We start from the raw sequence: 12,500 nt of genomic DNA on the forward strand, positions 1-12,500 counted from the left end.
TATACCTAAGTAAATGGAATATTGCTCCACTTCTACAAGGTCCATTTGCATATTCTTTATTCTTGGTATCTAGGGACATCTATGGACCTCAGTGAATGTATTCCCAGTGTCAGAAATATTGTGTCTATTACTAGGCTTGCTTAAATTGTGATGAAGCAAAGGAGAATATGAATTATGATTTTTCTTTGCATCTTTGACAGTGAATAACACCATGATAATAATGACCAGACATGAAGACCAGAAAAATATATAATAATAAACAAACAATGGTTAGAAAGTGTCTGTGGCCTCGTAGAATATAGAATAGCAGGCATATAAATTACCTTATTATAGCCAATTCACACATTTATGGATTGTGCCAAATCTTATATTTCAAATGCCCGAGTTCAATTAGGATTTAGTATCACCAGGCGTGCATAAGAACAGATAATGAAATCTACTGTATGTACAGTAGCTTTTTTATTTTTATCAGGGTGCCACCATTTTGAAACTAATTTCAAATCTAATTGTAGCTACATGCTAAAAAAAAGGGGAAGAGAAACTAACTGCGCTTCAATATATGTCAATAACGTTAAGTTGTGTGGTTTATTATCCCAAATAATAAGAAATATTAAAAAGATTCATACAGAAGTAATTAGAAACCCCATAGAGGCTTTTGGGAAGTGTCCAACGCTCATCGAAAGCTCTCTGTGTCCTCTACAAAATGGCAGCAGAAAAACTACAATTCCCAACGTTCAAATTTTCCCAAAATGGTCGACTTTCGCGAACTATACAATAGGGCTGGGCGATATGACCAAAAACGTTATCGCGATAAAATGATAAAATTATTTTCATATAATTCGATATCGATAATTATCGTCGATATAATGTCTGTCAAGTTTAATTAACTTCTTATGCTGCTGCGAATGTCTCAAGTCGAGTTGATGTCGTCATCAGTCCGCGCACGTTAGCAGTTAGCCGACAAGCGGAGTATCTCATGACAATAAATATGACACTAAAATACTCTCTTCCGCCACAATATATTGAAACGAACTGTATACCCCACACTACTATAAACGTGGCCTCAGAATTCAAAACACACACATACTCGGCACGTAAATATATAAAACAGTGCCGTGCAAGCTAGTTATACTAGCCAGCCTGTTTTATCTTAGCGGTGTATTCCATGACAATGTGCTAAATATGACACTAAAATACTCTCTTCCGCCACAATATATTGAAACGACGGTCCACTGTATACCCCCACTACAATAAACGTGGCCTCAGAATTCACGCCACACACATACTCGGCACGTAAATATATAAAACATCGCCGTGCAAGCTAATTAGCCTAGCAAGCCTTGTTGTTGAGTGAGTCCTACCTCCTTCCGGGTCTACTTCGCTCTCGGCCATCTCCTTCACTGATTGGTTGTTAGCTGTTGTGCGTAAGCACGTCATCACGTAACGCTGGTTGTTGTTAGTGAGTGTGCTGAGCCGAGGCTGAACGGAGCCAAGCTTGGAAAATCGATATATCGAAACTTTGCGACCACGTTTCATGTTTATTTCGAGGAAATAATTTATCGCGATAGTTATCGTTATCGTTTTATCGCCCAGCCCTACTATACAACACCGAAACGAAAAAAATTAAAATCTATCTAATAACACTTTAACATATTGGTAAACTAACGTATTGATGATAATATAACTAATAATTGCTGTTGTGACATGGTTATGATGTTTATACTTGAATACGTTTGAAAAATAAAACGATACTTTTGTCAAACAGTCTGGAGAGAGAGAGATTTATGACGTGATGTAATTTGTGGCCCGCCAATGGACCGCATGGGTGGAAGAGTTTAAACGTCTCTCCTCTCTCGGTCTCTCTCTCTCTGCCTGCACGAGCGGGGCTGCTATTTACACACACTCGCAACTCGAGTTGCTCACATGCACATATGGGTACTTGAGAGGTGCTGAAGCACACACACAAAAAAGCATGCAAATGTGACTGATTGTGTTAAATGGGCACATAATATCGCCTCATATTCGCCTCATATCGCAGGCACCTGAATCGTATCGTGGCAGACTTTGTGATATCGGCAAATATCGTATCGTTGTCCAAAGAATCGATATCGTATCGTATCATGATGAAACTGGTGATTCCCACCCCCAACGCCCACTACGCAAACCCACTACGCAAAGCGTGCGCTCACACACACACACACACACACACACACACACACACACACACACACACACACACACACACACACACACACACACACACACACACACACACACACACACACACACACACACACACACACACACACACACACACACACACACACACACACACACACACACACACACACACACACACACACACACACACACACACACAGAGAAAGGGCTCCTTTTTTTGCTACGTTAATTGAACTAGTAGAGAGAGGGAGGGAGAGAGAGACTGCTGCCTCCCCCGAGCGCCGCTAGCCCCCACCTTTTCTTGCTCAGCTCAGCTGTTTTCTCTCTCTGTCTCTGTCATGAGCATGGCTATTAGCTAGTTTAATGTTAGTTTACCACGTAAATGAATGACTAGGATGCAAAGCATTGGGGTTTCACTGCACATAGAAACAGCGGGAGCATTTCGGGAGCAACGCATATTATGCGTTGCAATTTCAAGCCCGGAATCAAATAGTCTGCTATGGCTGCATGCGTGGCGCTAACGTTATTGTTTTCAAATGAGCAACTGTCGGAAAAACATGGCATCGATAGTCTGGAGAACACATTAGTCTGGAGAACACATTAGTCTGGAGAACACACTAGTCTGGAGAACACACTAGTCTGGAGAACACATTAGTCTGGAGAACACACTAGTCTGGAGAACACATTAGTCTGGAGAACAAACTAGTCTGGAGAACACACTAGTCTGGAGAACACATTAGTCTGGAGAACACATTAGTCTGGAGAACAAACTAGTCTGGAGAACACACTAGTCTGGAGAACACATTCGTCTGGAGAACACATTAGTCTGGAGAACACATGAGTCTGGAGAACAAACTAGTCTAGAGAACACACTAGTCTGGAGAACACATTAGTCTGGAGAACAAACTAGTCTGGAGAACAAACTAGTCTGGAGAACACACTAGTCTGGAGAACACATTAGTCTGGAGAACACATTAGTCTGGAGAACACACTAGTCTGGAGAACACACTAGAGAACACACTAGAGAACACACTCGTCTGGAGAACACACTAGTCTGGAGAACACACTAGTCTGGAGAACACACTAGTCTGGAGAACACATTAGTCTGGAGAACACTAGTCTGGAGAACACACTAGTCTGGAGAACACACTAGTCTAGAGAACACACTAGTCTAGAGAACACATTAGTCTGGAGAACACACTAGTCTGGAGAAAACACTAGTCTGGAGAACACACTAGTCTAGAGAACACACTAGTCTGGAGAACACACTAGTCTAGAGAACACACTAGTCTGGAGAACACACTAGTCTGGAGAACACACTAGTCTGGAGAACACACTAGTCTGGAGAACACACTAGTCTGGAGAACACACTAGAGAACACACTAGTCTGGAGAACACACTAGTCTGGAGAACACACTAGTCTAGAGAACACACTAGTCTGGAGAACACACTAGAGAACACTCTAGAGAACACACTAGTCTGGAGAACACACTAGTCTGGAGAACACACTAGTCTGGAGAACACACTAGTCTGGAGAACACACTAGTCTGGAGAACACACTAGTCTAGAGAACACACTAGTCTGGAGAACACACTAGTCTGGAGAACACACTAGTCTGGAGAACACACTAGTCTGGAGAACACACTAGTCTGGAGCAGCGTTTCCGTTAGCCGGTAATTACCGGTATTTGACCGGCAAAATATGTTGAAGTCCGACATATTTAATCTCTCCGGTCATAATGTCCGGTGAAAATAATTCCCTCTAAACACAATTAGATTATTTGAATTGTATTAAAATAGGCTAAAATTAAATAGCCTATGCGATGAACGAAACAATCATTACATTTGTCGTTGCTTCACCAAGCAGCCGGTCTAATAATGACATCTGGCTGTTGTCAGCGCGAGCTGGCTGCTGATATATTTACGTGAAGCATGGCTTGGCAGGGTGCAGTACTCCAATTCAGCCATTGGCAATTCAGCTGTTGGGTGGGGGCGCTGCTGAGCGGTTTCCAGACCGGACCTAAAAACACCACTCTGCCTGCTCCATGCTTCACGTAAATATATCAGCAGCCAGCTCGCGCTGACAACAGCCAGATGTCATTATTAGACCGGCTGCTTGGTGAAGCAACGACAAATGTAATGATTGTTTCGTTCATCGCATAGGCTATTTAATTTTAGCCTATTTTAATACAATTCAAATAATCAAATTGTGCTTAGAGGGACTTATTTTCACCAGACATTATGAGCAGCACCAAGTCGTTGGGAGGTGGAGATATACATCACGGCGCAAACCCACAATAATGTTGCCGTCTCTCTCTGCCAAATTTCTCAGTTCTTCGCTTGATATAATTAATACAAATGTCCAATATAACGGAATTCGTTAGCTCATAAAAATGTGATTATAACAGACTGCTGTTTATTAAGGTCGGGCAGACTGCCCACCGACACCTCAAGTCGGCAGCAGCACGAAGTCTCGAGGGACTTATTTTATTTGGAATATATTAATGACTATATACGCAAAAGTAGCCTAGTTTTAAGTTAAAATATTATAAATGCCTTGATGATGTCATTCTTTATATAGGCCTATCAATTGTTTTTAAGCTCAATAAACTCTGACCGGAATTTATCCCATTTGTCCGGTAGATTGAAATCTACCGGACACTCAGACCTGCAAAAGAAAATTCTAACGGAAACCCTGGTCTGGAGAACACACTAGTCTAGAGAACACACTAGTCTGGAGAACACACTAGAGAACACTCTAGAGAACACACTAGTCTAGAGAACACACTAGTCTGGAGAACACACTAGTCTGGAGAACACACTAGTCTGGAGAACACACTAGTCTGGAGAACACACTAATCTGGAGAACACACTAGTCTGGAGAACACACTAGTCTGGAGAACACATTAGTCTGGAGAACACACTAGTCTGGAGAACACACTAGTCTGGAGAACACACTAGTCTGGAGAACACACTAGTCTGGAGAACACACTAGTCTGGAGAACACACTAATCTGGAGAACACACTAGTCTGGAGAATACACTAGTCTGGAGAACACACTAGTCTGGAGAACACACTAGTCTGGAGAATACACTAGTCTGGAGAACACATTAGTCTGGAGAACACACTAGTTAGACAAGAAGATACATACCTTTTTTCTTCTCTGTGCATGCAGTAGGAGTAGGAAGACGCGCACCGTTAGCCTAGCTTAGCGTCAGTCACTGGAAGTAGGTTCCTCCATTAGCCTAGTTCCCAACGTCTTCCTACTCCTACTGCATGCACAGAGAAGAAAAAGGTATGCATCTTCTTGTCTAACTCCAGGGTAGATGGCAAATAAGCTAATTTCCTTTAAACATCAGGATAGACTAGCGGCTGGGTGGCGCAGCGGAGATTGCGCTCGTCACCAATGCAAGAGACTCCGGTCTCGAATCCGGGTGTCAGTGTTGCCTCCGGCTTGGGCCAGTCGTCATACTATCTCAATTGGCAGAGTCAGCGGGTGGAAGTCGATGGGTGGGGACTAGGGATGCTCGATATTGGCTTTTTTACCGATACCGATATACCGATATTGTCCAACTCTTAATTTCCGATACCGATATCAACCGATACCGATATATGCAGGGTTTCCCCCCGGAAAAAACTGAATAATTTCAGGTAATTAACATTACATATCTCTTGTTGTGGAATTAACACAACATTATGCATACTTTTGACAATAAATAAAATCAGAATTTGTTCTTACTTGCTTGCCTGGGTAAATAAAGGTTATAGAAATGACACAAATCTTCACATTTTAATGCCAATATCGGTAGGCCGATAATATCGGACATCCCTAGTGGGGACTAGTGCACTGCAACCCTACCCGACCCGACGGGTTCGGGCTGGGTAGGGCTTTGTTTTTAAATAAATTATTCGGGCTTGGCCGGGCCGGGCAGCGCCCTCTTTATTATTATTTTATTGCGCGCCTCACGCTGCTTTCACTTTCTGTTTTGCGCCAGCTGTCATCAGAGATCAGAGAGTCAGAGCCTCGTGTCTCTGAGTCGCGATGGATAAGTTAACAGATAGGGAATTAGGGAAAGGGAGAGCTAAGTTCCCAATGTGTCTGGGAAAGCTGCATTTTTGGAAACATTTGGATGTAATTACCGCAGGGAGAATTCGAGGACAGTAGAACAGTGCTGAAGGACATCAACGGTGGATGGTGAACAAATGAACAGCAGACCAAAGTGGTTCAATAACTTCAATTGTTGTTTGAAGTTGGAATATAGCCAGTTAAGGCGAACGTTTTAATTTGTTCTTGGATGTGGCAGCTGGTTGGCGAAGTTTTGTTAACGTTATTCAACGCAAGACGTTTTTGTTGCTGACGTCAACAGCGTGGTGAGTCCTGATTTATTTTATATATAATTGGCTGCTGGTCGAGTTTTTTCTGTATACTTTTGTGTCATGATGACATTAATGTTTTAGTCTGTGTCTGCCAGTACCTCTGTATACTCGCGACATCAGTTTTTGGAGTGATTGTGATGACGAGGCACCCACGCGTGCTGGGAAATGGAAATAGACGGCATTCGAATAAGAAAGACGCGAAACAGGCTATATAATATAATGCTTCATTAGTTTTCAGCGCGATATGCGCCTATCTGTTATTTAGGTAGACCTATTGGACATTTTAGTTTTCGTTTATTTATTAAGTTCATATAAAACCGTGTTTCAAATATAAAAAAAATAAAATAAAAAATTTAAGTCAAATATTTTTTTTTGGGCTTTCACTCGGGCTAGTGCTTCAAATGTTGCATTACAGTCAGGCTTATTGTCGGGCAGGGCCTGAACGTCATGGGCTCGGGCGGGGCACAGGCTTAATTTCAAGGCCCTTGCAGACCACTAGTGGGGATTGGACGTTGTGGACAGCGACTCCTACAGGTCGGTTGGGGGACCCCTGCACAGCAGAGACAGGAAGTAGCGGGGGTGGTGTGAGCCTCCCACACGTTACACCTCGCCAGTGAGAGTCCGCGCTGTCTGGTGAAAAGATGCGACAGGCTGCCTCCTCGTGTACCGGAGGGGACACGTGATGCAAGGCTTCTATCCTGCCTACAACCGACCAGTGGGGGGCATAGTCGAGCAACGTTCAAGACAGGGGAGGGGAGAATTGCAAATACGAAATTGGGATGGGAGAAAAATAGAAAATAAGGAGAAAAAGTGGATAAAAAAAAAAACATCAGGATAGACTAGAGTATAGAGAGAAAAAAAACATACCGGTACATTTCTTTCAAGACTAAAAAAATATACAAAAAAACACCAACAGCTAGAAAACAAATAAGGAGGAGATACTGGCTTCAAAGACATCTCCATGTTCTTTCTTCTGGCTGTTCACGCTGTACTCTCACCTATCTCACATCGCCAGGAAAGTGAGGAGGAAAACAACGCAATAAATTAAAAGAAAGAATAAAGTAATTAGTTTACCTCTGAAGACGCCAATGCTTTCCTTAAGATACCACTTGTTTTCTTTCTCTAGGGGAGCACTTGTTTTAATTACTACTTGAAAGTTGCTGGGAGTGAGGAGTTAAAAAAACGAAACAACATTTGCTCTACAAACAAAAACATTTGTTAGTTCCACCTGCTGTGAAGCACCAACGGGAACAGAGCTAGCCGTGACTCCAGCCAATGGAATGCAGAGGTTAAAGGGGAAAGGTCAAACACAAAGGTAGTCATGCACGCGTGAGTGAGTGAGTGAGTGAGTCAATTGAGAGGCCGAGTTGACCAAGTGAGAGGAAACAATCTGTGTGTGTGTATGTATGTGTGTGTGTGTGTGTGTGTGTGTGTGTAAGAGGAATACAACAAGCACACTGCAGAAAGCCAGCAAGACAAGCATGCAGCACCACACAGCCTGAAACCCTTTACCCAGAGAGGTTAGCTCAGAGCTGGGGTTAGTAAGATCCAGGGGGCCCTGGGCGCAGAAGGTAGCAGGACGAGGGGCCTCCGCTGGCGGTGCGTTAGTATCTAGGGCCAATGCAGACGCAGCAGCAAGGCCATCATCATCATTATCATCATCATCATCATGGAGCTGCTCCTCCTCATCCTCACCCCCATCACCATCAACACCAACTGTGATAGCATCCATTACATCTGTGGACATGGAGGAGGGAGGGAAAGAAATAGAGAAGGACAGATAGAAGGAAGGAAGGAAGGAGGGAAGGAAGGACAGAAGGGAAGAGAGAAAGAGTTAGCAATCAGGAGAAAGAGTTAAAGAAATACAGAGAGGAGATGAAGAGCAGGGAGGAGAAATATTGCTTGATTAGTATGTTGTTAGTCTTTTTCTCCACAATTTAGTCGTTATGCCAGTTCCCCCTGTGTGTATGACGGTCCTGGTCATTGCGGTACCCTCCGTCGGTCTGGGGAGGGTGTAGACTGCCACAAGCCTTCTTTTCACCCGGCGGGGAGGAGTTTCACTGGGAGAGTGTAACGTAGGGCTGACCTTCGAAGCTTTTTTTGGCAATCGAAGCTTCGGGGCCGAGCTTCGATTTTAATTCGAAGCTTCGAAAAAAAAAAAAAAAAAAAATTTTTTTTTTTGTATCTTATGTTGTGGGACTTGTACAGCACTTTCATAAACTTTGTTGTTTTTAAATGTGCTCTATAAATAAAGTGGGTTGGATTAATTAATTAAGTAGCCCCTTTCGTGACTTGAGCCAACAAGGTTTCACTCGGCTGTGTGATTTAATTCAAGGTGGATCGCTGTTGTCGTTTGAACAACTTCAGATTTCATGGGAACTACCAATCCCCCAAATCAAGAATGTTTAAGATGAATGAAGTAAGATTTTGATTATTTGAAATATGGCCTGTGTAGACTAAACTATGCACAGAATTATGTCAGTCTACAAGGTCCGGATTCTACATGGTCCGGCAATGTAGACCTTGTAGACTCCACTACAGACCAATTATCAGTGAATGTTCATGCATTTTTAAGAAGGGCAACTTCCACAAAAAAACAACCAGGACTAATACCCTAACTGGCTTTCCCACCCGCAGACGCAGACACTGCCAATTGTGTTCTTTGGATTGTAGCGCTACTGGGGATTGAACGTGTGGTGATCAGCGAGTGCTTCTGCCTCTACAGCCGCAGCCCACTGCAACCATGTTCCTGACGCTGAGAAAACAATCCAGCAAAGAAGACACAAGTATGCGTCTGACTATGAGGGGTTGATATGCTGGTGTTGGATACAATAAATATGGTCAGATCTAAATACTATCAATGTCAAATCAATACTATCAAATACATTTTGTGATTTCTTTGATTATTGTTCTTTGTCATATCATCGGAAAAAATTACAACAATACAGCCATTTACTATTTTGTAAAGTTTCAGCAAGTGTAGGAGTCAAATGCTGGATATGGCATTTTGGAACTGAATTCTGAATTACCATAGGTTTTTGTAAAACTACCCAACTATCCGTCTAATCTATCCATCCGGCTATCAAACTCGTCACAGCCCATTATGTGATGCTATGGAATGGCAGAGGAATCCACTGGTGGCTAGGTAGGACTGGTTGGAATGTCTATATTGATCCTGTTGTGCCTGTGTACGTGTGCTCTCTCCTCCTTCACAGACCTGACGTTACAACAGCCGCCAGTCTTTCTTATTCCAGATAAAAAGAGGGGGACCTGTCGTCCAATCAGAGAAACAACAACAGACACCAAACAGAGGCCTGAGTACATCTAGCAGTGGAGAAAAAGCCATGGAGAAAAAAGTCAACATCAATTGACACCGAAAGCCCCCCTCCTCTCAGCTCATTGTAACTCGGTGGCAGAGAGAGAGAGAGAGACAGAGAGAGAGAGAGAGACAGAGAGAGACACAGAGAGAGAGAGAGAGAGAGAGAGAGACAGAGAGAGAGAGAGCGAGCGAAGAAAGAAAGAGAGAGAAGGAGAGAATAACAGAAAGCATTTTCCACGTGTTAAAAGATGTTTTTTTAATTTGCTGGCCGTGATGCGGAGCGTGCGGCTGTTCTTGCGCGGCTGGTTAAGGCTAATTAACAGTGATGGAGTTTGAGAAAGTTTCTTTTTGCGGGCAGGCGCTTGGCGGGGGCAGCCCCGAGCTACATTAGAGGACCCTGAATGGTGTTGGGGAGAGAGGGAGAGAGAGAGAGAGAGAGAGAGAGAGAGAGAGAGAGAGAGAGAGAGAGAGAGAGAGAGAGGATTAGCCGTTCTGCTCGGCAGGCCTTGTGTATCAGGGCCGACAGCCTCTCTCTCCGACTCCCTGCAACTCCATTTTTAATGAGATCCACAATTAGCCCAATTCAAAAAAGAAAAAGAAATACTGAAGGAGCAAACAACCCAGAAGCCTCTCTGTCACCACCTTTCATCCTTCCTCATGTTGCTCTTCTCCCTGCTCCTCTCATACTCTATAGCTTTTGTAGCTGTTGTCTCCTCTCTCTCCCTCACTCTGTCTATACCCCCCCTCTCTCTTTCTCTGTCTATCTCCGTCTGTGTCTCGCTCTCTCTGATATAATGGTGTGGTCTCTCACTCTCTCATATTCTGTCTCTCTCTCTCTCTCTCTCTCTCATATATATTGGTGTGGTCTCTCACTCTCTCATATTCTATCTCTCTGTATCTCCCTCTCATATATATTGGTGTGGTCTCTCACTCGCTCATACTTTTCCCCCTCCTTTTTTCCGATTTTTCTCCCATCCCACTGTTAGTCGTTATGCCAATTCCCAACCCCCTTCCTGGTTGTTGCACACTCCCCCCTACTGTTGGTCCGAGAGGCCGGAGACTGTCACATGCTTTCCTCCGACGCATGTGCAGCCAGCCGGCAGCCAGCCTGGCCACGCAGATTCTCACTGGGAGAGTAACGTGTGGGAGGCCGCACTACCTTTCTCCAGATCCTACCCTTGCTGAGCAGGCGCCCCGACCGAACTGTAGGGGTCGCTGTCCACAACGCCCAGGACCCACCCGCCAGCTTTCCCACCCTCTAATACAGCCAATTGTATTAGTGTGAACGGCCAGCCAAGCTGGTGACAACGCCGGGAGCTGGATTCGAACAGGCGAACCCAGCGTCTCCAGCGTTGGTGACGAACGCAATCTCCGCTACGCCACCTGACCGCAGCACTCGCTCATATTCTGTCTCTCTCCCTCTCATATATATTGGTATGGTCTCTCCCTCTCATATATATTGGTGTGGTCTCTCCCTCTCATATTCTGTCTCTCTCCCTCTCATATATATTGGTATGGTCTCTCCCTCATATATATTGGTGTGGTCTCTCCCTCTCATATTCTGTCTCTCTCCCTCTCATATATATTGGTGTGGTCTCTCCCTCTCATATTCTGTCTCTCTCCCTCATATTCTGTCTCTCTCCCTCTCATATATATTGGTGTGGTCTCTCCCTCTCATATTCTGTCTCTCTCCCTCATATTCTGTCTCTCTCCCTCTCATATATATTGGTGTGGTCTCTCCCTCTCATATTCTGTCTCTCTCCCTCTCATATATATTGGTGTGGTCTCTCACTCGCTTATATTCTGTCTCTCTCTCTCCCTCTCATATATGTTGGTGTGGTCTCTCACGCTCATAGTCTTTCTCTATCTCTTTCCCTCTCCCTGTCATATATACTGATGCGGTCTCTCTCTCATATTCTGTCTCTCTCTGTCTCTGTCTCTCTCTCTCTCATATATACTGGTGTGGTCTCTCACTCTCATATTCTGTCTCTCTCTCTCTGTCTTTGTCTCTCTACTGGTGTGGTCTCTCACTCTCATATTCTGTCTCTCTCTCTCGGTCTTTGCCTCTCTGTCTCTCATATATACTGGTGTGGTCTCTCACTCTCTCATATCCTCCCCATTAATTTGTATGCACTGTGCCCGTGTCCCACCTGACCCCCTATAACCAGAAGAGGCTTGTAAATGGGGGAAGAATTCAAAACAAATAACTGTCTAATAACGGTCATTATCATGATAACCACAATTTCCGGCAAATGGAAATCGGCGTGACTTCACGCGGCAGCGTCGGCTAACCCCCCCCTGACAGCCGCTATTAGAGGTCTCCTGTGTTCTGAGCGTAATTCAGCTGCACAAAGTGTTACGTTGATTAACTGACAATTACTGGGCGAATGAGACCAGGGAGGACTCTGGGTAAATTGCGTCTAAATATGGGGTAGGTGTTTTTAGACCGACGGCTAGTCTGCATTTGTTTAGTTTCTCCCCGATGAATCTTCAAGGATTAGCCAGAACCCCTTTAGAGCATAATGGAAATGTGTCCACCGGTGGTGAGTGCTTTCAGCCTCAACTCAGGTGTGCGTAGGTGTGTGTGTGTGTGCGTGTGTGAGAGAGTGCACGTGTTTGAGTAT

At 44.2% G+C, this 12,500-nt stretch overlaps 1 protein-coding gene across 1 annotated transcript in view; it reads right to left on the reverse strand.

Moving 5' to 3' along the window:
* The window catches only part of ehbp1 (EH domain binding protein 1), a 398,684-nt gene that overhangs the window by 83,855 nt on the left and 302,329 nt on the right, over nt 1-12,500 (reverse strand). Inside the window, 1 exon segment of the mRNA XM_084321912.1 lies at nt 8,253-8,294. Within this exon segment, the coding sequence (XP_084178038.1) occupies nt 8,253-8,294 (42 nt within the window).

Source organism: Notolepis coatsorum, assembly GCF_963971535.1.
Source record: "Notolepis coatsorum genome assembly, chromosome: 9".
Taxonomy (NCBI): Eukaryota; Metazoa; Chordata; class Actinopteri; order Aulopiformes; family Paralepididae; genus Notolepis; species Notolepis coatsorum.